We start from the raw sequence: 25,178 nt of genomic DNA, 5'->3' as shown, positions 1-25,178 counted from the left end.
GAAAGTGACATGAGGAAACCCCGTGACCTCAGCACCTGGAAAAACCACAGATAACGTTTAGATTAATTTCCTCCCAGGACTGAAGGGGTGAAAATTTGAGAGAACTGAGACTAAAAGGGCTGCCGGTGCGGAGCAAGAGGAAGCGGGAGAGGAGGGCAGTGCCCACGCCAGGCTGCAGGCCCAGGGGGAACGGAGCCCCTGGGCACCTTGTATATTCCCTGCAGGGCCCCACTTGAAATGCCCGCTCGGGCTTTTGTGCCCCGTGTCCAGTCTGGGTGCAGGCTGAGCCTCAGACCCGGTCACGCAGGTTGACGTCTTGGCCCTTGCCCCCCCCACGGGGAACTGCGTGGAGGGACGTGGTTTCTGTGGCAGCCAGGCAGGGTCTGCGTCGTCTGAGCAGATGAGATCCCGTTGACGCCGCTCCGGTCGCCTCCGGACCCCGAGTCCAGTCAGCCTGGCCGGGGAAGCGCCTGTGTTCATTTATTTCCGTGTTTTATTTTTCCTCTGAGCCACTGTTCAGGTGCCCAGTTCATTTTCTTAGGGTCACACCCCTCCCGTCTCACCCCTTTAAACCCCAGCCGCCGCCCAGCCAGCGTGGCTCAGTGGTTGAGCATCGACCTATGAACCTGGAGGTCGGGGTTCGATTCCTGGTCAGGGCACAAGCCCGGGGTGCGGCTCGATCCCCAGCAGGGGATCATTGACGTTTCTCTCTCTCCCTCTCCTTTCCTCTCTCTCTGATGCCAATAAAAACATATTTTAAAAAAAAGCAAAAATCCCCAGCAGTGGATGGAGCAGAAGCCGGGGGGACCGAGCACACATCGCACGGCCGAGGCTGGGTCATGCGGGGACCCCACCGGGACAGAGCGAACACTCAGGGAAAAACACTCCGTCGGCGCCGTCCCAGGTTAGGTCCACCGCGCGCATCTCCACAGGGGCAGAGCCCCCCCCCCGTGCCCACATGACAGTGTCACTGCCCGACTGTCCTCCCCCGGGCTGGGTGGCCACCGCCCACCTTCCTTTCCCCAGAAGCCACTGCCCGGGCGACCTGCGGGGCTCTGTGCCCCCGAGCTCGGCTGCGACGTGCCCACCCGCTCAGCGTGGCATTCACTGAAGGCTGACCTTCGAAGCTCTGTCCACTGACGGAGAAAATTCGAAAACAAGAGCTTTCTCAGAGAACAAATGGATCACATTTCCCTTCACTCGCCCGGTGTCTGCTCCGACCTCAACAACACAGAGTCTTCCTCTGACGGTAACTCCGTGTTCAGTACAAGGTGAGACTGAAAAACAGCCCCGTGTTCAGCTCCAACTCGCTCTCGTTTGGGGTGAAAGGCGGCGCAGAACGCGAGCATCTGCTTCCCCCCCCTTGGGTGAAACCCTCCCTGTAGGTCACAGGACAAAGCCCTCGGTGCACAGCCCCTGTCGGTAAAGCCGGGTCTGCACGCGAGGCCCCTAGTCCCTCGAGGAGTTTCACGCAGTCCACGTGCGGGGACATCTGTGCCTGAGCCTCTCAGACGTGCTGGACCTCAGCTCCCGCGAACCCGACACCGGCACAGACTGCCGGGGAGACGTGAGCGGGTCGGCTGCTCAGGGTCACGAGTCTTCTCACGCGGGACCCGCGGTGACCACGAGGACAGGGAAGGATGGAACCGCCGAGCTGCGTCGGGGATGCGGTGGCTTCACGGAGACGCCGAGGTGGGAGGGACAGGAACCGGCTGCTGGAAGAGACGAGCCCCCTGAGGAGCGCGTGTCCTCGCGGGTCCCAGGGCTCAGGGAGCCAGCACCACCCCGGGGACACCACAGCACCCGCCACACCAGCAGTGCCTCCCACCGGGGGGCAGCCCGGGCTCTGCTCGTTCAGAGACTGAGGCTGGTGTCCAGGACAGCTGTCCCTGAGGTGGCCTGTCTGGGGCCAGGCCTACGTCTGGGAACCTGCAGGGCCTCAGAGGAACGGAGGTGACAGGTGGGTTTGCCGGGGACAAGGTGACCGTCCTCCCTGCTCACCTGGGCCTCCGAGCCCCGTGGTTTCACTCCAGGAGCTTGGGCTTTAAGGTGGGTCCACTGAGTCACAGCTGTCACGGGATCGGGTCACAACCTGTCATTGTTTAGATGCTGCCATGTAAAGGCCGAGTGTTCTGAAGTCTGGGGACGTCACAGCTGGTCACAGCTCAGCCAAGCCCTCTCGCCCACACCGCTGACGCCCCATCGTGTCCGAGGGGCAGGGACCAGAAGAGGAGGGGAAGGTGTGACCCAGCCTCACGGGCTAGCCGAGGAGGACGTCAGTGAACGTGACGCGTTTAGTGACCACACAGCGCACACGGAGAAACCACGGGCATGGGAGCCAGAGGGCCGGTGGGCAGTGACGCCACGGGGAGGCCAGAGCAGGTGGCAGTGATGCCACGGGGAGGTCAGGGCAGGTGGCAGTGATGCCACGGGGAGGCCAGGGCAGGTGGGCAGTGACGCCACCAGGAGGCCAGGGCCGGTGGGCAGTGACGCCACGGGGAGGCCAGGGCCGGTGGGCAGTGATGCCACGGGGAGGCCAGGGCAGGTGGCAGTGATGCCACGGGGAGGCCAGGGCAGCCGGGCCCAGACAGCAGGACAGTCAACAAGTGGACAAGGTCCTAAGCTCCACCCCAAAGTCACAGGAGGAGGTCGGGGAGGAGGGAGAAGACGCAGAGGAGGGACCTGCAGATTTTCAACATCAACCCAGCCCCATGGGCTCCCCGTCTGTGTCTGGACTCAAACTGGTAAAAAGAAACTGTGACAATCAGGGAATGTGAATACTCGCTGGACCCGAAACCACTGGAGTTGATGTCAGTTTTCACGTTGGTAACGGCACTGCGGAGACGTTTCAGGGGGGCCCTCACCCCCCGGGCGGGTCCTTGAGGACAAGTGCAGAGTATTTATTGGTCTTCAGGGGACTTGCGTGGGCGCAGCCTGAATGGGCAGGTGTGTGAGGTGCCGACGGACAGTGCAGCCAGGTGTTGGCTGGTCCTGAAGCTGCGTGGGGAGTGCATGGGGTTCGTTGCATTACACCCTGTTATTTTCCTTTTTTAAAAAAATATGTTTTTGTTGATTTCAGAGAGGAAGGGAGAGGGAGAGGGAGAGATCCACTGGCTGCCACCCGCCTGCCCCCTTCCGGGGACGGAGCCCACAGCCCGGCAAGTGCCCTGACCAGGAACTGGACTGGTGGCCCCTTGGTTCCTGGGCTGAGCGCACCTTTTTATAGGATTAGATTTTCCATAATTAAAACATCAGAAAGGGCCGCTGGAGGGCAGGGAAGAGGGTGTTACAAAGGAGGGCGGACAGAGGAGGCCTCGGTGGGGCCCTTCGCGGGTGTGAGGCCGGCAGCCGTGGCCGGTGGGTTCGCCGTGCTGAGTGTCCTCTCGGAGGCCCCCAGGGACAGGCAGAGGGGCGGGAATTCTGCTCTGTCGGTGACCGTGAAGGGCCTGCTGCTGCTGGCAACGTGCTGGTGAGCATTTTATGTCTGCACATTACTAGGACTCGCCAACCACCCGCAAAATCTACGCCCCTCACGTTGCTATAAAAATACCCACTTGTCTCTGAATAAACCTGCCCGTGAAAGCAGCTGGGTTAGCGTTTCCTCGATAAGCAGCACCACCGGGTTCTGGACGATGGCCCCTGACTCCTGAGGCCGCTCGGTTAGTGATCTGCTCCGATAACTGACGCCGGTGACTCAGGCGGCACCCGGCCGGCGGCTCGTCCTGTGAGGGTCCCTCCCCCAGCCTGCGACCTGCGGCCTGCGCCCAGCACGGTCAGGAAGGGGGTGTGACTGTGGATGGAGAACAAGCTACACAAACGCTGGAGAAAAACACAGACCCTCCGGCTCTGCTAATGACAGTTAACAGATGCAAGTACTCACAGAGGCACCCATGGGCGCCTCCCGGGCCGACGCTCCCCCACACACTCAGCGGTTGACGCGATCTGGAGGCAGAGTGAGAGGGAAACACGTAAACCAGAGATTCGCGATGCTCTGCCTCTCCCCACCCACGATCGTCGTCCATCTGTTCTCGCCCTTGGTGAATTCATTCACCTGCACCCCAGAGGCACAGGGGCGTTTCCCAAAATCGCGCCTAACGATGCCATGGTCGGGTGGGGCCAGTGAACCCACTCAAGCCGCAGGCCCGCTTCCACGGGGCTACTTTATGTTTGTTTTTTCAAATTGCGTTTTAGAGAGAGAGGCAGAGAGAGGGATACACGGAGAGAACACCATCGACCGGCCGCCTCCTGCCTGCACGCCCCCTACTGGGGATCGAGCCCACAAGCCGGGCACGTGCCCTGAGCAGGAATCGAACCGCTGACCTTTTGGTTCCTGGGTTGACCCTCGACCCCTGGGCCACGCCTGCCGGGCCCACCAGCCACTTCTGAACGAGAAGACGTTACCTGGGCTAAAACACCGTGATGCTAAATCCTGCAGCCGAGAGGCATCAGAGGGAGGACCCATCGCCCGCGTTCGAGGGGAGGACCGGGCTGCCCAGCGGGTGCCCCCGGGAGAGGCTGCCGCAGAGACCTCGGTGCCCGTGGTGGCCTGGCCCGAGACCTTACCTGGAGGTAGTGGCACGGCCTCAGGGCCGGCTTGATCTCCTGGTGCACCAGCGGCTTGTCCAGGTTCAGGGAGCTCTTGCGATACGCCTCCTTGGCCTGGCTCACGGTCAGCGTGGACCAGGAGCTCCGCTTCATGTACTTGGCGTCGGGCGTCAGGGACAGGCCCTCGCAGGCCGAGCACTTGACGTCGTTGTTGCTCCTGGACGTCTTCAGGGAGAGGTCCCCGAAGGGGCCCGGCAGCGGCTCGGGGTAGCAGTGGGACAGGCGGTCCGCCAGGGGCCGGCTGGCCACGCTGGGGGCGCGGCAGGTGCTGTCGCTGTCCAGGTTGTCGTCGGAGCTCCACCAGCTGCTCAGGCCCGACCTGTGCTTGCTCTCGGGCTTCCGCTCCTTGCTCTTGCTCCGCCTGCTGTGCTTGGCGTGGTGGCCGTGGTGGTGGTCCTCCGCCCGGCCCTCGCCCTTGGTCCCGTTGACGTGGCCCTTGGAGGAGCCCTCCAAGGAGTGGGACTTGGTGAAGAGCTTCTGCACGGAGTGGACGAGGTGCCGTATCCGGCCCGGGCTCTCGCCCCGCTGCTCCGCGGCGGCCGACGTCCGCTGGTACTGCAGGGTGTGGAACCCGTCCCGGTGCAGGGGCAGCTGCTTCTCGAACTGGTCCAGGAGGTTGGCGGGGATGCGGTTGGCCTTGGCGCCCGCGTGGGGCGCGGCGCAGTCGTCCCTGGCGTCGTAGTGGGAGCTGTAGTGCATCCTGGGGAAGGTGCTGCTGGACACGTGCCCGCCCAGCACCACGGGCACCATCACGCACTCGGAGTGCACGGAGCTGCGGGGCGAGCAGCGGTGGTGGTCCGCCGGGCAGCCGTCCGCGGGGCTCAGCAGGTAGGGCGGCCGCGGGTCCGGCCCGTGGCGCAGGTGCTCGCAGTCGTCGGGCGGGGCCAGGCCGCAGGTGTGGGCGGAACACAGCGGGGCTTGGCTCCGGCTCCCCGGGAACCCTTTCATGTTCCTGGGGGCGGGGGAGTATCTTTCCTCATCGAAGTGCTGAGCGGGAGACCACGAGTACTGCTGGTCTGTGGAGGAAACAGAAGCGTCGTGTGAGACTCGGTGGAAACGGCGGCAGAAAACGAACGGCTTGACACCCCAGGCACGAACTGTATGCAGCGGCCAGCGGTCCCTCTCGGTCTGGGCACGCACGCGGGCGGCACATTCTTACACATCAACTGCTCCAAACTACAAGAATCTCAGGAAAAATAAACTGGTATTCCCCAATACGGCTTTGTTTGTTTATTGTTTGTTAATCCGCGCACGAGGCTATAGTCTCTCTTGATTGTTTTAGAGAGAGTGGGAGGGAGGGGGAGAGAGGCGTCGGTGGAGAGGCAGGCCGGTTGCCTCCCACACGCACCCCACCTGGGGCCGAGGATCGAACCTGAAACCCAGGTGGGTGCCCTTGACTGGAAATCAAACCCACCGCCCTTCAGGGCCAGGCCGATGCTCTAACACTGAGAACACTGGCCAGGGACCAAATACTGTTTTACAACGACAACTATGCAGTGTCTCCTAGATGCATCAGGTCCCGTGAAAGCAAGGTTTTGTGGTATTAAGCAAATGAACAGTTTGAGGGGAAAAATGAGTTACATTTGATTACCTGAGTATTACATGCATGTACAGTAGGTAATATGCATATAATATTCTACATGGGAAATAACAGGCTCTGTCAGTGTGTGCTGTGCACAGGCAGACTGTCTGTATCATGTAATAGTCACCGCAATGCCCATCTACGGTGCGCAGATGATGTCACTCTGTATCTATCATGCGCATAGATATTACATCACATGCACACAACAGGACCCCTGCAGGACACACAGGCACAAGAACCTGATTCGGCAGGAAAAGGGGTGGGCGGAGCCCGGGAGCCCAGGAGAGGCCTCAGGACTGCGCCTGGGGGGAGGCCGTGGCCCAGCCCCGTCCCCTTTGGGAACGGCACAGAGCTGTCTCCTTGGGGAAATGGAGACCAGTTGGCTCCGTTGACCACGGCCCGTCCCCCAGAACTCAGAGCCACCCACCCGGACCCCACAGCGACCTGCAGGCAAACACCCGAGGAGACGGTGGGAAACGGGAAAGAAGCTCAGAGACACGCAGCTTCCACCCGGTAATTCGCAGCCCAGCCCTCAGTCGCTGACACAGGAGACACCACTCGCCAAGAACATTCGCCAGGTCTGAGGTCTGGGTGCACATGTCCCAGGTCAGACACGGGAATATCCTACAGGGACGGGACATCCACTCCGATCCCGGAGGAGTCAGGGGCAGGACCTCCCGCAGCTGGGAGCAGAGAATGTCAACATGTTCTGGGGATCCCAGTGGGCTGGGAGCGGGCTCGGGGGCTGCCTCACCCTGCGGGCAGCAGGGCACCTTCCTGCCCACGCTCACAACGAGCAGGTGAGGGATCAATGACGCCCTTAACTCCGAGGAGAGCGCCACTGTTTTACGGCTCAAGGTGTGTCACGGTCTCTGGGAGCGACTCTCCCGTAATAGCTGTTCCGGGCCTTCCTTTTTCAACAGCCCAATTATAACCGGAGCCCTTTAATCTATCAGGAGGGGGCATTTTAGGTTATGTTATGTTTTAACATAATTAAAAGCAAGTTTTCAAAGGAAATTCTACATTCAGCTGGCGAACAGCAGCACCGCGTGCACATGGCCACGTCCTCCCGTTACCTCCTGCTTTACCCTCCCGTGAATGTCAATCTTCCTGCACATTAGAAAGGGGGCCCTCGGCCGGTCGCTCACGTCTCCTGTCCTGCCTAAGGCTTGGCCTCGAAGCCTGTGACGGATGCCGTTACATAGAAGCACACAGTCAAAGACACAGCTTTAAAGGAAACAAATTAAACCCGATTATGTGACTTGTGGATACACAGTCTCATTTCCGCCACCCAGGGTGGTTTCCTGACGGACGCAGGAACTTATGTGTTAACTCTTAAGGTAACTGCAGCAGCCCTGACGGCGACGATGACACACTGTGAACGCTGGTGGCACAGACACGCGTAACCAGGCCTGGGCTGCAGGATTTCTGTGTGTGTAACAAATAATAACACTCAGGGGGAAGCACTTTCTCCTTGTGAAGCCGCGAGAACACACGTAAACATGGACAGCGTCTTGCTTTCCAATTCCCAGCGAGTCATTACTCACTAATGTCACCTTGAATTCAAGCCGGAAGGGAGGGCGCATTTTACTGCGGGTTTCGTGGGACGCTGGCCTCCCCATCCTGAGAGGACTGTGCCGAGTGTGGAAATAAAACCGTACAGTCCAGCTGGTGTGTGTGGTGTGCCGGCTGCGGGGGGGCGCCTGTCACAGGCTTCGCCTTCCCCACGCCCTGCAGGAGGCAGCGTGGTCCCCTCTGCCGGCTCGGGAAACGGGCTGGAGGGCGCGTGGGGTGTGGGTGCTGAGGTCCTTGCACGCAAGGAGACGCACAGACATGCAGACACACACGTGCCCAGGCACACACACACGCACACACTCGGTGTCAGGGCTGCCCTGGACCCCACATCCAGCTCCAGGCTGCTGATAAATGGGGGACGGTGGCGTGTGGGGCCCCAGGTGCTCTTTCCAGTTACACCAGATGGTGGCTGCAAACCAGCACTAGTCTGAGCCCACCAGGCTGGGTGAACCCTGAGGGCACCGTGGAGCCACACCCCCACCCACCCTTGGAGAGGAGACGTGGCAGGGATGGCACTGGCCGACCTACCCACTGCGGGCACCTGGGTGTCCCTCCCTGCCCAGGAGAGCAGTCTTGTCTCCCTCTGCCTGAAGCCCACGTAACCCATGTTACCCACCTGCCTGCCTTTCATCGGATTTTATCTGCCCCTGGGGGGGTGGCGGGCAGTCCCTCCACCTGTGTCGTGTGCTCATGATCCACCTTAAAAAGAAAATCCTTGGTGGACGCCTGGTGAACTAAAAGTAAAAAAGAAACCCAAACAAGACAAAACCAAGCAAGAACTTCACAAAGTGGACTGTGAGCTATCATGTATTTTTCCCAAACTAGTTAAATTTACTAACATTTGTTCAGAAATTCAGTGGGAACTTGCAAAATTGTCCAATGGTCCTGGCTGGTCTTTTGCATCACCCTGGCTCCACCCTTTCTCTGCGGCTCCCTCCGTCCGTCTGTCCATCCGTCTGCCGGGCCTTCCCGGTCCTGCCCCGCCCCTGCCCCGCCCACCAGGGCAGCACCTGCAGCTGCCCCCTCACCACTGCCCACGCCCAGCGCCCACCTCACCAGTCAGGCCCTCGCAGCACAGGGCAGGGGAAACGAGGAGGAAGCTCATGTGAACCTGCCCGTCTTACCTTGAAGCTACGAGAGACACGCCCGTATGTCAGGAGCATCTATGTGAAGCCAGAGTAAAAACAATTTTCTCAAAACTTTAACACAAAAGAGTTAATGGTTTGTATGCTGACAACTACAAAACGTTGAAAGAAATTAGTGATGCTCTAGCTGAATGGAAAAGTGGCCCATGTTCATGGAAGACAACATGGGCCAGGGCACGTCCCCGCGTGCTTTAGGGTCAGCGGAGGGCCTGTGCAGTGGGGTTTAGAAGCGGGGTGTCTGCGTCTACGGCTCCTGTCTCTACCCACCACACGTGCGGCTGAAGCGTCTCGGCTTCGCTCCGGCTGCCGTGAGGCTCAGAGGCAGATCTGGGCTCGGCTTTAGGGTCCTCACAACATCTCGGGTGTCCGTGTCCCTTGTCTTTGCCCTTTGCTCCTGTTTACATTTCTGGGACCATGACTCAGATGGACACATCATCAGTATGTTTCACATTATTTCTGTTACTCACTGTTACATTGTTACAAAACGAGACAAAGTATAAGTTAGTAAATGAATTAACTTTCACCAGCCCAGCCAATGATATTCAAGCCCTGCAGTGAGGGGCTGACAGCTGTTTAACCTCCGGCCGGGACGGCCCTGAGGAGCGCAGGCAGGCGATGGTGTGCTCCGGGCACCGGGGGACCCCACGCACCTTGTCAGCATTTCTCACGGACGTAACCCAGCCCGGCCGGGACCTCACCAGCATCCTCTCCCTCATCTAGCCAAGGCGTTGGCTTTACTTGCCGGGTTATACACAGAGTCACCCGGGAGTATTTCTAGGACAGGCCCTGCGTCCCCCAGACGCAGCAAGACTGGCCGCCCCTCTGTCCATGCCGGTGGCTGCCCACGGGCCGTGTTCCGCGTGCTGACCCTTCATGTCCATCCCGGTGCCTCCCACCAGCTCCCTAAGCTCTGCAATCACCTGGCACTCAGCAGACACCCTGAGCTAGAGCACAGGCCTCATGTCTGGTGGGGAATGCACACACACGGGTTGGACGTGAGCACCGGGCTGGCCGGGCTCAGCTGGAAGACCCCACAGGGCTAGGAGCTGTCTTCATAGCCTCTCCCCAGTTCTCAGGCCGGAGCCGCTCAGAGTAATGAAGAGCTAGCTCCTGAGCCCTCTGAAGTGAGGTTCTGTAGGGGGCCCCCCACAGCTTCCACACAGGGAGCTCCGGGTCCACTTCAGTTCACAGGACCTGCTGTGCTTTCAGTCACTTCCTCTGCCTTTTTCTCTAAACGTTCTCTTAAATTCTGTTACCAAATGATGGCCCCAGAGGGCGAAACCCTTCAAGTCCGAGTGGTTTCACCCCCGTTTCAGAGGCACCGCTGGTTCCACACAGGCTCAGACAGCTCTGACTCCCGAGGGGACGGCTTGGGCGGGGCCGGCTGTCCTGCCCCCTCGGGACTCTCATCCGGCTGTGTGGACACTGAGGTAGGCCATCAAAGCCATGAGGCTGCTCTTCCAACCTCAGGACGCACCCAGAGGGACTCTGTCTGGGTCAGGTGACAGGTGCTTGTTTCTCTCTTTCAGGGTCATGGGCTCACAGGAGGTGACAGCCCCTGGCAGGGGTCCCAACGGCGGCTGCCTGCCTGTCTCCTCCCGGCACTGGCCCCTCCTCTCCCAGGACCTGCTAGTAGGTTTCTTTCTTACTCCCATTGGCTCCGCCTATATCCAAGTTCCAATTTAAAAGACAAACGGCAGAGCTGTTTAGAATAATGTGAGCAGAAGGAAGCCGGGTTTCTGAATTCAGGTGCTCAACTCGGCAGCTCCATTTCAGAATTTCATTATATTTCCGATTGAGCATGGAGGGTGAGCACATTTGCAACTTAATTGCACTTAATTATCCAATGATTTCTTATTTATGGGCTAAATAAATAGCTTTAAAGCAGATCTTCAGTCTATCGTTTTAAAAAAATGGCTTGCAAAGTGTAAAGGAGCCTGCCGGGGTGTAAACCTGATCCAGTTAGAGTCATTCGGCTGCGGCACCCTGTCTCCAAAGTCTCTTTCTCCTGGATCTCCTTTGATACAAGTCAAGAGGCTCCTTAATGTAAATCAATATATCTTTTTTTTACCTTTTACATTATTTTTTAAAAGGTTTTTTTATTGATTTTTAGAGAGAGAGGAAGGGAGAGGGAGAGAGAGAAACACTGATCGGCTGCCTCCCGCAAGCCCCCGGCTGGGGATCGAGCCTGTGACCCGGGCCTGGGCCCCGACCGGGAAGGGAACGGTCGGTGTCTGGGACGAAGCCCAACCAACTGAGCCACACGGGCCAGGGCACCTTTTCCAGAATTTTTGCTGATTACCTTATATTTTTGCTTTGAAAAAAGTTTATAACCTGTCAGAAATGTGTTGCTGATTCCTAAATGGAGATACCAGAGTCCAGCAGAAGAAAGTTTGCTTTAAAATATTTGATTTTTGAGAGTTATTTCATAAGCAAATATAATTTTGAAATCGGAATTCACAGTCATTTTTTAACACTTCCTCGCTTTATAAACCTGAATGAACTTTTATGAAAATTAAAGGGCATCATCCTAATACCAAAGCCAGGCCGAGGAAAGGGAACCAGAGACCAGGCATTTCCATCATGAACACACGTCGACAAAATATCAGCCAATGGAACCAAACCGCGTGGCGCTGACCTCAGGAGGGCGGGACTGACTGGACAGTGAGCCCAATTAATGCCATCACCACGGCAACGGGCCGGGCAGAATCGCAGGAGCCGGTCAACAGATGCAGAGAAGGATCTGGCAAAAACCAAACCCATTTATGGTAAAAAGTCTAAGCAAAAAGGAATAGAGGGAAGTTCCACAACTTGAGGCAAAGGCATTGACCGAAAACCTACAGGTACTTAATAGTGAGGCGCCAGATGCTCCGAGAGGAAACGAGGCGAGGATGCCCCCCCTCCTACCTGAGATCTTGCTGGAAGCTCTGGCTGATACAAGACAAGAGAGGGAAGCAAAAGCCGTGCAGATCGGGAAAGAGAGAAAATGCTTGCTGTTCACAGGGGACATAATATTCTACATAGAGAACCCCAAAGAATCAATCAATTCCTGGAAATGAGGGTGCGGGATTCAAGGGCAGTGCGCAAAAGGGAACTGCTTTCTTAGAGCCCGGCAAGGAGCAACCAGATTTTGAAATTAAACACACAAAACCATTCACACCGACTCCATAAAGGGAAACAGCTAGGTGTAACCTAATAAAATACGTACAAGGCCGACCTATCATAAATCTCTCATGAAACCAAAGGTGTAAAACATAAAAAGATGCTCCATGTTCACATACAGGAAGACTCAATACGGCCAAATTCCCAGCCCGACCTACAGACCCAGCGCAGCTGCTCGCGGGCAGTGACAGATTCCACAGCTTATGGTGAAGAAAGTGCCCGAGAGCCAACAGTATTGAAGGGGACCAATGGGGGGGATTCCCTGACCTCCAGTCTGGCTGTGAAGCCACAGACGCCGAGGCAGCGTTATTGGAGAAAAGACGGACAGCTAGGCAATGAAAGAGAGTCGAGCCCAGAAGCAGATCTACGTCAAGATGGTCAGCTGACAAAGAAGAACCAGCGATTCAGTGGAGCAAGGACAGTGCTTCTGGTTTTGTTTTGTTTTGGTTAAATAATGCTGGAATAGCTAGACATCTGCATGTAAAAAAATAAAACTGCATCTGGATACAGACCTTGCACCTTTCATAAAAAATTACCTAAAATGGAACCACACACGTAAATGTAAAGTGAGAAACTACAAAGTCCTCAGGAGGTAGCAGAGGAGATGATCCAGGGTCCTTGTATTTGAGTGAGTTTTTGGGTAGAATACCAAAAGCATGATCCACGAAAGTAAAAACAGACAGGCTTAACTAAAATTAAAAACTTACCATAATTCCCCAAACTTGGAGGCGGCCAAGATGCCCTATAGATGACAGGTAAGTACACGGTGGTCCATCCAGACAACGGAATATTATTCAGAGCCAACAGGAAAGGAGCTCTCAGGCCATGAAAAGATGCGGAGGAACCTGAAGTGCATGTGCCTAAGTGACAGGAGCCAACCTGAAAGGGCCACGCAGTGACGACCCCTGTCCTTTCCAGCGTCGTTTGTGTCTGGCCCTCTCCTCGCTTTGCCGGGTCCCTCACCTCATTCAGACCTTGTTAGAATTTTCTCCGTGTCACTGTCCCTGCAGGGTTTTGAGCCCGTGTCCTCCGGAGGCGGTGGGCCCTCACCTTCCCTGTCCGTCACCCGGTTCTTCCACATCAGAGGGTCCTCAGCTACGTCCCCAGTGCTCGGGGCTCCGTCTGGCCGTCTGCATCAGCGTCTGCACTGCCCTGCGGGCCCCAGGAGCGTATGTGCCCGAGGGGCTCTGACCTGGAGGCCGACCTGCTAAATACAGATTCCCGTTGCTGTGGTCACTGACCACTGACCACTGACCACGGCCGCAGAGTTTGTGCCTCACCTTCCCACCTTCAAAACGGGATGAGAAAAGGGGATTTGACTCTGGGTGGTGAGCACACAATGCAATACACAGCCGATGTGTCAGAGTTGTACACTCGAAACCTCTAATTTTATTAACTGATGTCACTTCAATACATTGAATAAAACAAAAACAACCAACCAACCAAGATGGGATGAGAGCAACCCGCCAGGACAAGCACAGAGCGTCAAACGGTCCGAACTCAGACCTGCCTGTCCCGCGGCAGACGACTCGCGCCCCCCCGACCCACATCTCAGTGTGGATGCTATTAATGGTGCGTCCCGTTATGTTCTCCTACTCAGCATAAGTTATTTTCACACCGCTCCCGCAATACGGTGCGACCAAACTTTTATAAAATGTCACTGAGTTGTAAAAATGGAGCTTAAAGGGCCCTCGCAGATCCTGTGCTGCGAGTAAGAGAGTGGGAGACACGTACATGATATTTAAAAATACCCGGCGGTTAGGCTTAGCCTCACTTAGTAGGACACGGGCTGTGTCTGGGAAGATCGGCATAAGAAAAAGAAATGAACTTCAGCCCAGGCAGGGCAAGGACATTTTCTCTGGAGAGAATCTCATTTCTGACTCATTGCAGACCCTTGTCACCTGCAGATCCACCGCCCCTTCCTCGCGTCTAACCGGGGACCCTCCTCGCTGCTCCTGGCCGGGCACCCACAGGGTCTGCCTCGGGTGCCTGCACAGCCGTCCCGCAGGGCGGTGCCCCGACGCGTCGCCGTTAACACAAATCTAAGTGACCGGCATGGCCTAAAAGAACCAAGGATTTTGAGAGAAGATGTAGAATTATTTGCATCTTACAGTTCAATATCTACGTAGTGTTTTGCACAGAGCAGTAAATGCTGGAACGAGAGAATGGACGGGTAAGTGAGCGATTGAATGGACAGGCGAATACATAACTGAACAGATGGATGGATGGGTGAGCGAGCGAGTGGATGGGTCTCCGAGCTCCATAGCTACCACCTGCAACGTTAGAGGCTGTGCTGTATTTATCAGGATGTAATGACAGGGAAGCTGGATGAAGGTGCGCAGGACCGTGGTTCTATTTCTGAAACTTCCTGTGAATCTATAATTACTTATTAAAAGGTGCTCCCTCTGGGCCTGAGAAATGGAGTGTAATTAGGGAGCTTTCACTGAGGAAGGCGGGAGCTCCCAGGGGGGTTGGCACAGCCAGAGGGCCTTGGTGAAGTCTCGCCTCCACTTCTGGGTTCAAAAGTTCCCTCTTGTCAGGATCCAGTCCTTTCTGTCTCCGGGAGGCTGGGGCTGGGAGACTGTGAGACCGGTGTGTACACAGACGGCTGGTGCTGGTGACGGCAAAAGGCCCAGGTGACAACACATGTCCTTACCCCTCCCCACCCAGTCCTGCTGTTGGGATGGAAAAGGCAGACACCTGCTCCTCTGTGGAGCTCCCGACGGCTGGGCCGGGCCACGCGCACCCTCCTGTCCCGACTGCCTGAGATGCCAATACGAGCACGTGGAGAGAGCCATCGCAAGGGGAAGCCAGAGTAGAAAACTGGGTTCAGGCTTTTCTTCGTCTGGTTAATCTCAGGTTAACAAGCATAAGACAGTGCAGCTTGCTGCGGTCTGCACTCCATGGACACAGCAGCGAGCTCATGTGCACCTGCATCGCAAGCAGCTGGAGTTTCCAGAATCTGCTCGGCTTGACCAGTGGCTGCACAACTGTTTTTAATTATTAATCTCCGTTGTGGGTGTTTCATGGTCTTGTCAGGTCGCTGTGATTTGCTGGCTTTACTCAGGAGTGTGCGGTGAGGCACCTGGGGACCCGAGGGTGTTTGGGGCTGTGACTTGCCCCTACTAGAGACCTGGTCTCTGCGGTCTCGCTCCCGCAGCCTCCGAGACCCCTTCTTCTGCACCTGGATTCACCAGCATCCTCCGGTGATGATCACATGAAGACAAGCACCATAAAAGCTAACACTTGTCACTTGTTGTGATAAACCCTCTAAGGCCTGGTGCTATCAGGTCTAGTCACCTTAATAATCCCAAGAGGTAGGAGGCAGTCTTATTACCCACCCAGTTTCTTTTTTAAAAAGTATTTGAGAGAGAGGAAGGGAGCAAGAGAAACATTGATCGGTTGTGCACCCTCCCCCCCCCCGGGAAGGGCCCCGATGGGGCACTGAACCCGCAACCTAGGTATGTGCCCTGAACCAGGAATCGAACCCACAACTTCTTGGTGATGGGATCACATCCAACCAACTGACCCACCCGGACAGGGCTTAATAAGCGAGGAAAAAGGGGCTCATGGAAATTAGGCAAATTGCCCGGCTCCCACGCAGGCGGGGGTCCGCCCTCAGAGCCTGGCCGTGGCGTCTGAAGTGGGTCGTTGCACAACACAAGATGCATTTACACAGGAACCTAACACACACACACGCATAACCCCTCTCCTGTGCGCTGCACTTTGACATTTTTATTATGTACATTCTATACATTCCCGTCCTTTCCTTTTTTCATTCGACAATTGCTGGCAGTGACTCAGGAACTCGAATTCCCAGCCCACTGAGTTGCAACCGCAGTTTAAACATCAGTGTCATGTAAACAAACGATTAGACAGCGAAACGAACAGAATCACTTACTGGATGAGAAGGTGCGTTAAACGGACTGCGTCTTCTGTTATTAAACACGCCTATCACCGGCTTTCCTTCCCTCCGCAGCCTGCTTCCGCCCGAGACCACTTAGTGTAAAAACCATCATTTACCCATTTCAGAAGCCGCCAGCCTCCCTCGCGGCTGCTGGAGAAGTGTCATCTCGAGAGGGCTGCTCTGGAAGGAGGAAGAAAGAGCTCGTGTGTTGTTCAAGTCTGCGTGTGCGAGTGTGTGTGTGAGTGTGTGTGTGATTGTATGTGTGTGTATGTGTCTGAGTGCGAGTGTGTATGTTTATGTGTGTATGTGTGAGATTGTATGTCTGAGTGTCTGTGTGTCTGTGTGTGTGACTGTATGTATGAGTATGTGTGTGTATATGTGTGTGAGATTGTATGTGTATGGCTGTGTGTATATTTGTGTGTATATTTGTGTGTGCGTATGTGTGTGAGATTGTACGTGTGTGAGATTGTACGTGTGTGTGAGTGTATGAGTGTGAGATGGTATGTGTGTGAGATTGTATACGTGTGTGAGATGGTATGTGTATGTGTGTATATGTGTCAGATTGTATACGTAAGTGTATGAGTGTGTATATTTATGTGTGAGATTGTATGTGTGTGTATGTTTATGTATGTGTGTGTGTGTGTGAATGTTTATGTGAGTGTGTACGTGTATGAGTGTGTGTATGTACAAACATACCTGGAAATATCGTGCTTCTGTATCCAGAGGCCCTGGTGCCCTTGCCCTCCACCTGGTGAGGACTCGGCGAGAAGCCGCCTCAGGAACCAGGAAGGGGCCTTGGCAGGACCCACCTGCGGCACTGTGACCTTGGGGGTTCCACCCTCCGGAATGTCAGGAATAAATTGCTATTATTTACACGCCCCCCAGCCTGGGGCATTCTGTCATCGCAGTCAAGCAGTTGAGGACAACCACGTGGTGCACGGGGGCATAAAGGAATTAATAAAATTTCACTGTTCGGGGAGGGCACCCGCCCAGGGAAAGGGGCTGTAACTTATCGGGCGGCCATCCAGCTCAGCAACTGTGCACGCTAAAAACCGGTATTTACAAGAAAAGGGAGGGAATGTGGTCAACAAATTTAAATAAAAAATCCCAAGATCCTAATTGAGTAACTTGAAAACTAATTTTGTTTGTGTAGAAATAAAGTTTTAACTTGACACTGTCAAAATAAAACACATCTTTTGGAACGTTCTCTTGACTAACTGGCATTGAACCTTCCCTGGAGGCCAGCCCTTCCCCTTCTCTGCAGCAGGGTGATGACTTAGTTGGGTGTCACCTGCTGGGCAGGAGTCCTCCACCTGCTGGGCGGGAAACATGTGAATGTCCTGTAGGACCAGGAGGTGAAGGAGAAGCAAAGAGGGTGCTGGAGGAAGGGAGGGTGCGGGGCGCAGGGATGGCTCCTGCTAGGATGTAGTGAATGAATACAATGTTACTGCCAGACAGACACAGCACAGTGAATGAATACAATGTTACTGCCCAGACACACACAGCACAGCACTTGGCCCACAATTTCCAGCAACTTCTAGAAATTTACCTCAAGGAAATAAGTGTGGTTGGCCATCAAGTTACAAACTTGCATGTCTAGACCTGGCCAGTGTTGCTCAGTGGTTGGAGTGTGGGCCTGTGCACCAAAGGGTCTTGGGTTTGATCCTTGGTCCCGGTTGGGGCTTATGCAGGAGGCAGCCAATTGATCTGTCTCTCTCACATCCATGTTTCTCTCTCTCCCTTCCTCTCTCTCTAAAAATCAATAAAAAAATATCCTCAGGTGAGGATTAATAACAAAAACCACACACGCAACAAACAAAAAAAAAACCGGTTACATGCCTACAAGATGGCCAGGGGTGGTTATAAGAGGACACAAAAAATAAATTTCTAAAAGGGAGTTCTTTTAAAATAAGTTAGTGCCATAACTATTATGAGGCCTGCAAGCAGTCAAGCGGTGGGCAGACCTGAAATGATGCCGAGTGAACATTTAAAATCATTTCCACCACACACCTGCCTGCCCCGAAGAAGGCTCTGAGTGTCCCTGGGTATTATTGTAATAAGAAGGCATTTTAAAAATTACACTGCATTCATTTTCTCACTGCTGTGTGTCATATAATATGTGCCTAATAGTCTTTGATCGATCATTTAATTTGCCTTTTTCTCATTTCAATTTGCAATTGATTTACCACTGCAAACTCGGGTCCACGTAACAGTCTCATAAATGCTTGGAAATGGCCAGCTCATTACCTCGGATTTAAATGTAACTTTCAAGAGAACAAAGAAGAGCCTTTCTTAGAAATAGCATCTAAAATGAGCCAATGTCACCAAAAGATCACTGGTAGAGGGGTTTAATTTTAGGGTGTCTGAAGGTCTTTCGTCAGAACATTTCTTCATCAAAAACTAGGTTTTCCTCTTCCACTGAGGTCTTTTGAATGTGCTGCATTAATCCGCTTTTATCCCCGACGTCAGGTTAATTTAACAGAAACCTTCTTTATCTCCCTACTCCATGGCCATTTCCTCAGCATACAATTACATTCAGGCGTTTTATCATCGGAGCTGCGGAGAAAGCAAATACCCTTAAATGTAGTGGGCACAGGATGGGCACGGCTGCGATACTCTGATTCCCAAAAAGGAAGCCTCTTCAGACTGCTTCCTGGTGACGACTCCGGGACACAGCTGCTTTTTTTTTTTTTTTTAAATCCTCACCAAGGATATTTTTTCCATTGCTTTTGAGAGAGTGTGTGTGGGGGAAACATTGATGTGAGACGGACACATGGACTGGTTGCCTCCGGCACTCTCCCGACCAGGGCTGGGGATGAGCCTGCAACCAGGTATGTGCCCTTGACGGGAACCCAGGACCCTTCAGTCCTCAGGCCGATGCTCTAACCACTGAGCAAACCCAGCCAGGGCAGGGACGCAGCTTCACGGAGGGAACCAGTCAGTGCGAACTTGTTCCAACGGGGCAGCTGCATCTCCTAATAGGAGAGAAATAACCGACTCGCCTGTTTCCAAGGGAGGAGAGGCTTGTTTCGAATGGCAACTTAGACGTAAACTTCTAACCCAATCAGAGTGGATGACACACTGTCATTTTTTCAGAACTGTCCCTGTTTTCATAATTTCAAATTGAAAAGCACACGTTTTTGGTTTCTGATTTTCTCTAAAAGTTATCATGGCTTTATACAAACGGACTCCTCCAATTTTCAATATTAACCTTTTAGCCAGTCCAATGGGCAACAGATTCGCTGGCTAAAATCTGAAATAAATTAAGAAAATTCAAATTTATAATATAAATCAACTTAGGACCTACAGTGCAGCCCTAAGTGGCGTCGGTGGCCCAGGACAGGGAGCTGGGACTCTCTCAGGCAAGTGAGTCACCGATGATACGGTGTCTTTTCCTACTTTCGGTCCGACGCTGCGCTTATCCAATGTGTCACAGGGTTGGCAGATCCACCCCTTTTTATGTAAACACGAGTCCATGTCAGGTGACGAGCGCCAAATACAGCCCACCTTTCCTGGGTCAGCGCAGCATAAAAACAAGATCTCCACGCGGCTCTCGCAGCCCTGGGAAAATACGACACCACAGGAATTCGGGGGTCCCCTGGGAGAAAGGACCTGGCTGTGCTCAGCCTCCACCCCACGGCGTCCGCTGGGCTTGGGAAAGTAATCAGCTGTTTGATGTCAAGTCAAAGAGCCACGTGAAAAAATGCCAATGAAAGAACTTTCACTTCCTGAGATTCACTCAGTGAGGTTGAGACACGAAGGAGATAGGAGAGGCGTCATTTGCATCTGCAGACACGCACCAGAGACGTTAACTGTAAGGACAGAAAGCAGGCCTTGCCTTTTCTTTGCTGTGGTCATCCCCAATTTATGAGAAGCACCTGGTAATTAAACCCTGAGATTGTGGGTTCATCTGTTCAAACTGGGGGACAAGGTGAGCTACTCTCAAGCTCCATTCCCGCGTCCTGCTCCACTGCTGTTCTCACAGCTTCAGGATAAGTTGTTCCTTATGCCTCCCCCCCCCCCCCAACGAGCCTCTTTTGAACTCCGTAACTTGTCCTAAGCTTGTCTGACAGGTTTGGGAAAAATACTGATAAGACGCGTCCCTGGGAAGTCTGCCGGATGCCTCCAGGAAAGCAAGCAAACTAACTTTTCAGGACAGAACCTGGTATCTGCTCAACTTGGAGACAACCCAGGCCCCTCCCTTCCTCGTTGCTTAGCAACAGCAACTGCTCGGTCCAAGTGCAGCCGCCCAGCTGAGCTGACCAGCAACGCGCCCGCCGTCCTCCCTTGGAAAGTAACCGCTTCCTCTCTGCATCTCTTCTCTCCGCTGTGAATTCTGTCACAGCTCGTGTCATTGGCCAACCCTAACGTTAATAACCTGCCTCAATAACTAATAATAATAATAATAATAATAATCATCTGAGGTAATAATTAACCCATGATGACCCAGGGAAACGCGTTCCCACCAGAACTTTCCATGTTTATAAACTACTGTGTGTTTTTTTAAATTTCACCTTTTACTGAGGTCTCATCAGGACACTGAAGTCAGACATATGCATAAACCTGTCAGTGGAAACGGTCACAGGGACAGGCGTGCGGACGGCCCGCAGCCCGGGTCTGTGGTCACCGCCTGTGCGTGACCAGGGCTGGCCTGCTCCTTACCCAGATCGTCCTCTGCCGGCCCCGGGAAGCTGATGCCCGGCTGGACCAGGTCCCCGGCCTCCTCCTCTGCAAAGAGAGAAACAAAGTCACAGTTTAGTGTGTGTCCTGTGGGACCGAGTCACCACGATGCACAGACCCGGGAGACGCGGGCGTATTTGATCAAATGTCGCTGCCCAGAGCTGCGTTCTGTGCCCTTCCCGTGAGGACAGCCCTGTTACCCACACAGGCAGGTGCCCACGCAGGTGCCCATCAGGCAGGGCGGCCAGGTGCTTCCACCTCCACCTCCGGTTAGCGTCAGGTTTCTTAGGCTTGTCGGCATCAGGACAGAGCTCCACAGACTCCCCAGGCTACTGTCTGCCTGCTGCCTGCGGCTGGTCGGGTCCTGGGGAGCATCGCACCCCCGGTGAGGACTGTGCTCCCACGGACATTTGCTAGTTGCATTAAATACAGTGAGCCGCGCCGGAGCCTCAGACGGGTCCGTCCATCCCAGCACCGTGACCAAGCCCACGCGCATGGCCACCGCCTGCCATTTCCCTAAGTTTACAGAAAGGGAGCCGGGGCCGACCGGGGGGGCGCAGAGGACGCGGGTCACCCCTCATGCAAACTTGTGGCCAAATCCCCCTCACAGGTTCCCTCAGTCGCTGCTTTAAAAAATACGTGATATATTATATATATATATATCTTTTAATTCTCACCGAAGGATATTTTTTCCATTGATTTTTAGAGAAAGTGGGAGGGAGGGGGAGGGAGAGAGAAACATCCATGTGAGAGAGACACATGTTTGGCTGCCTCCTGCATGTGCCCCGGCCAGGGCCAGGGATGGACCCTGCAACCCAGGGAATCGAACCTGAGACCCTTCAGTCTGAGGGCTGACGCTCTAACCACTGAGCAGCACTGGCCAGGGCAAAAAAATATGTACGTATTCTATATATTTTAATATATTCACGTCACACATTTATAATATGTATAGTAAGTGTCTGAACTGGGTTAAGTATTTTACAAAAAGGTCTGTTCAGATGATGGAGCAGGACTCGCCCGGACAGCCGACCGTCCACATGCGGCTCGCGTGGGTCCTGGGACTCGGGTCAGCCGATGGGCACCCTGAGCAGGAGGTGAAACCCGGGACGGCTGTGCCGTTGTTTGTTGGAAACAACGAAGTGGGACAGGCCGTTCTAATTAATGCGGTTGCCATGGAGACTGCAGTCACGTGGTCAGCATCTCACCTTGACAACTGTCCACGGCGGTTGGTTGGAATGGAATTAGTAGAATAAACCATACGAGTCCTTTCTCTCGGGTGTCACCTGTTCTCCTTGCTGTCAACACACAGGGACACAGGACAGAGCACAGGCTCACAGAGTGGGTGTGATGAAGGGTGAGCGTGGCGCTGAATCTTGAGAGTGAGGGCGCAGCTCACGGAAACGCAGCGGGCCAGGACCGCAGACAGCGGGCGTGCAGAGCTGCGCCCTTCACGGGACGGCCTCCCCCGTCCCGAAGGCACTCCCTGGACAGCATGTGCATCTGTGTGGGGTCAGCTCTGTCTCAGGGCAGGAACGAGCACCTGTTACCTGCACATCTCACCAGGTAAAGGTCAGGCCAGGGGCCGCTGAATGTGGTTGGAAGACAGGAGCTGGGTGGGGGTCGGGGCCCTTGGTTTCACTGCGCAGCCAAAGGGCCCCACTCTGCCTGCTGGAAATTAGGACCCACGGGCTCAGGGTCCTTCATAAAGATTCGTCCCAAGCTGAGGTACACACGTGACGTCCGCGCCTGAACAAGATTGGGCTGAGAGAAATCGAAACTACCAGGGACAGGAAGCCCCCGCTGAGGCCTGGTTCTCCTGGGATCCAGACGATATCTGCTGTTTTGACACCATGAACCACCCCCCCGCCCTCCTTCCCTGGACCCCACACTGGAGCCCCCCATTCTGTGAGGTGCTCAAGGAGGAACCCGAGGTGGCATGCTGGGGTTCCCCAGAACTCGGTGCCCCGAGAACCACTGTCATCAACATCCAGACAGAGGTGGCCGTGCCTGACCACACCTGTTCAACATGCTCTCCTCAACCCCCGCCGCCTGGGCTTCACGGCGTCACCTGCCCCCTGAAGTCTAGGGACCTGGAGATGGTGGGCGACGTGATGGGGCCCAGAGCCGTGCGTCCGCCGCCAGGTGCCTCAACATCAGGGCCCTGGCCTTGGGCCTCCTCCTGACCATCACTATTTTCATCACTACAATGGTTCACCGATAATTTTGAAGAAAATCTGACGTTGTAAGAGTGGCAGAGGCCCCTAGCCTGAGGCTCCCACCCTTTTTTTCAGCTGTTTATACACACGTGTCTACAATTACATTTGATAAAGGACCAAAAACAAAAACAAAAACACAACACAAAAATCGGGCTGCAGGACCTGGACTTGTGCAGCTGATTTACTGCCTCCTCCTGGGAGTGGTCCGAGGCTTCACTGAGGAGGGCCCCTCGGCAACTGTCATCGGTGTCACTGGTCATTTCAACCACCGGCTGCTTCCTGTACTCAGGTGATGGAGTCTGAACACCCAGGACCCGGAGGCAGCGCAGTGGAAAGAGAAAGAGCTGGGCCTGACACTCCAGCCACACACGCGAGAGATGACCCCCCCCCCCGTTCCTCCCCGACAGGAGGCGGTGATGTGTTCATAGCTGATGCTGGCACCCAGCGTGCCGAGGGCCCTGCCCTCCCTCCTCCCGGGTGCCACTCGCAGGGCCCGCTAGTGTGGAAGCCGCTTCCTCTCCAACCCCGAGCGTCAGGGCTGGACCAAGGCCACCTCCCAACCCACATCCTGTGTGGTTCCGGGTGAAACCACAACCACCTGTCGGTAATGTTGTTATTGACTTGGCTAATCGGGGTTTCCCCAGTTTCCTTGTGGGCAACGGGAGGGATGGCACCATCGTCCCCCTTGACAGCGGCCGGGGCCCGTGGCGGCTAAGTGACTGCCCACGGCCCCCACCCAAATCCTCGCTTCCGTGCTATTTTCAGTGGCACAATTCTTTTTTCCCAAATGACGTCTACACAGAACTCCAAGCATTAAAAAGCAGGCTATGAGCCCCACTCTGCAAACATTGGGGGGGCTGTGAGGTGAGGTCCCCTCTGTCCACCCCACCCCCAGGCCCCTGGAGCTTCTTTGCAGACCCGGAGCTCAAGGAGCACTGACCGTGGGGACAGTGGGCAGGGACCTGAAGCTCCTGCCCTTGGGCTTCTCAGCAGGACGCCCTCCCTTCGGTGGCTGGGGCTGTATGCTTTCATCTCACGGGGCCGAATGTGAAGCTTGGCTGAGTGAAGGTTTCAGACTGTGGCTAACACGGGGGTCAGGTCCTCCCCCCCGCGCTGCTCGGCTGTGCCTGGGCCGCCCAGGGGCTCAGTACCACAGCCGTTCCATCTCTTCCCATTCAAGCCCCGGGGTCCACCTGCTCACAGAGAGGCTCTCAAGCCACCTGGGCGTCTCCGCCTCACCCCACCCGCTGGTCCACCTGCACCCCTGCCGCTCACCACACCTCGGCTCCGCCTCCGCCGTCCCTCGCGGCGAGGCCCTGCAGAGCCGCAGCCCTTCAGCCCGGCGAGGTTTCCTGTCCCGGTGGTAACTTTCTGTTCCTGTGTATTACCTACTTGGGGGATGGAGATGGCGGTGGGGGGTAGAAACGCATCCCCACTGGGTGACTTTGGCAGGAAACTGCTCCGCGTGGGCAGAAAGGGCGCCGGTCCCTGAGCTCCCGGAGCCACGGCTGTGGCTGGTGCGGGTGGAGCGGTGGCCCCGGAGCCCGTCCCGGCTGCAGGTGACGGACGGCAGCTGCTCCAGGGACACGCACAGGCGCGCTCAGTGAGCCCGGCTTCTGAAAGACGCACGCACAGTCTGCCCAGCTTCTCGATCCTTTCCATTCTTTCAAAGTTTACTTCTAAAGAAAGCACGCGCGAGCCTCCTCTCCAGCGTCTCCCTAATGACAGCATCCGAAGCTGCCTCAATTAGGATTCATTTCTGCTCCGTGAGGACAAAGACTCTGATTGGTTTCAACGCTGGCTTCCTCTTCCGTTCCGTGCACAGCTGTGCCGCCCGCCCGCAGCCAGCCCCGGCGGTAATGATCGCTAATGGCTTTTCTCTGAGAGCCATAGAAATGCTCCTAATTTTATTTTGGACCCGGGACTGAGTCTCAGCAGAAGCTGCCCCTCAATCTGCAGAATTTTCACTAATACTTAAATGTCACTTAAATCAGTCAAAGAGAGAAGCTCAAAGTCACTGATGAGGCGACTCCTCTCGGCTGGGAGAGAAATCAGCTCTCAGAACAGGTGGCAGCTTTGACTCAGACGTGGGCATTGGCATTCAGGTCCCACGAGACGCCGTGGCTCACCCCACGTCTCCTGTTTCCAAGCTTTGAGGACCTTGTCACGTCAGCCATCACCCAGAATACAAATAAATTACAAAATCATCTTCCAAAGGAACTCAGTTATGACTAACAGCAACACACACTTAATTCTGAGTTTCTCTGGACTCCGAAAAAGACAAAATGCTGAAGTAAAAAGCAGAC

General features: G+C 55.1%; 1 protein-coding gene across 1 annotated transcript in view; it reads right to left on the bottom strand.

The window, feature by feature from the left end:
- The window catches only part of DLGAP2 (DLG associated protein 2), a 58,773-nt gene extending 38,069 nt beyond the window's left edge, over positions 1–20,704 (bottom strand). The window contains exons 1-2 of the mRNA XM_016219137.2: positions 20,639–20,704; positions 4,564–5,621 (exon numbers count right to left, since the gene is read on the bottom strand). Of these exons, the coding sequence (XP_016074623.1) occupies positions 4,564–5,553 (990 nt within the window). The 5' untranslated portion in view covers positions 5,554–5,621; positions 20,639–20,704. The remainder of the gene's footprint in view (positions 1–4,563; positions 5,622–20,638) is intronic.
- Between the last annotated feature and the right edge of the window lie 4,474 nt (positions 20,705–25,178).

Source organism: Miniopterus natalensis, chromosome 2 (assembly GCF_054644295.1).
Source record: "Miniopterus natalensis isolate mMinNat1 chromosome 2, mMinNat1.hap1, whole genome shotgun sequence".
Lineage (NCBI taxonomy): Eukaryota > Metazoa > Chordata > Mammalia > Chiroptera > Miniopteridae > Miniopterus > Miniopterus natalensis.
This window is presented reverse-complemented; position numbering and strand designations above follow the sequence as displayed.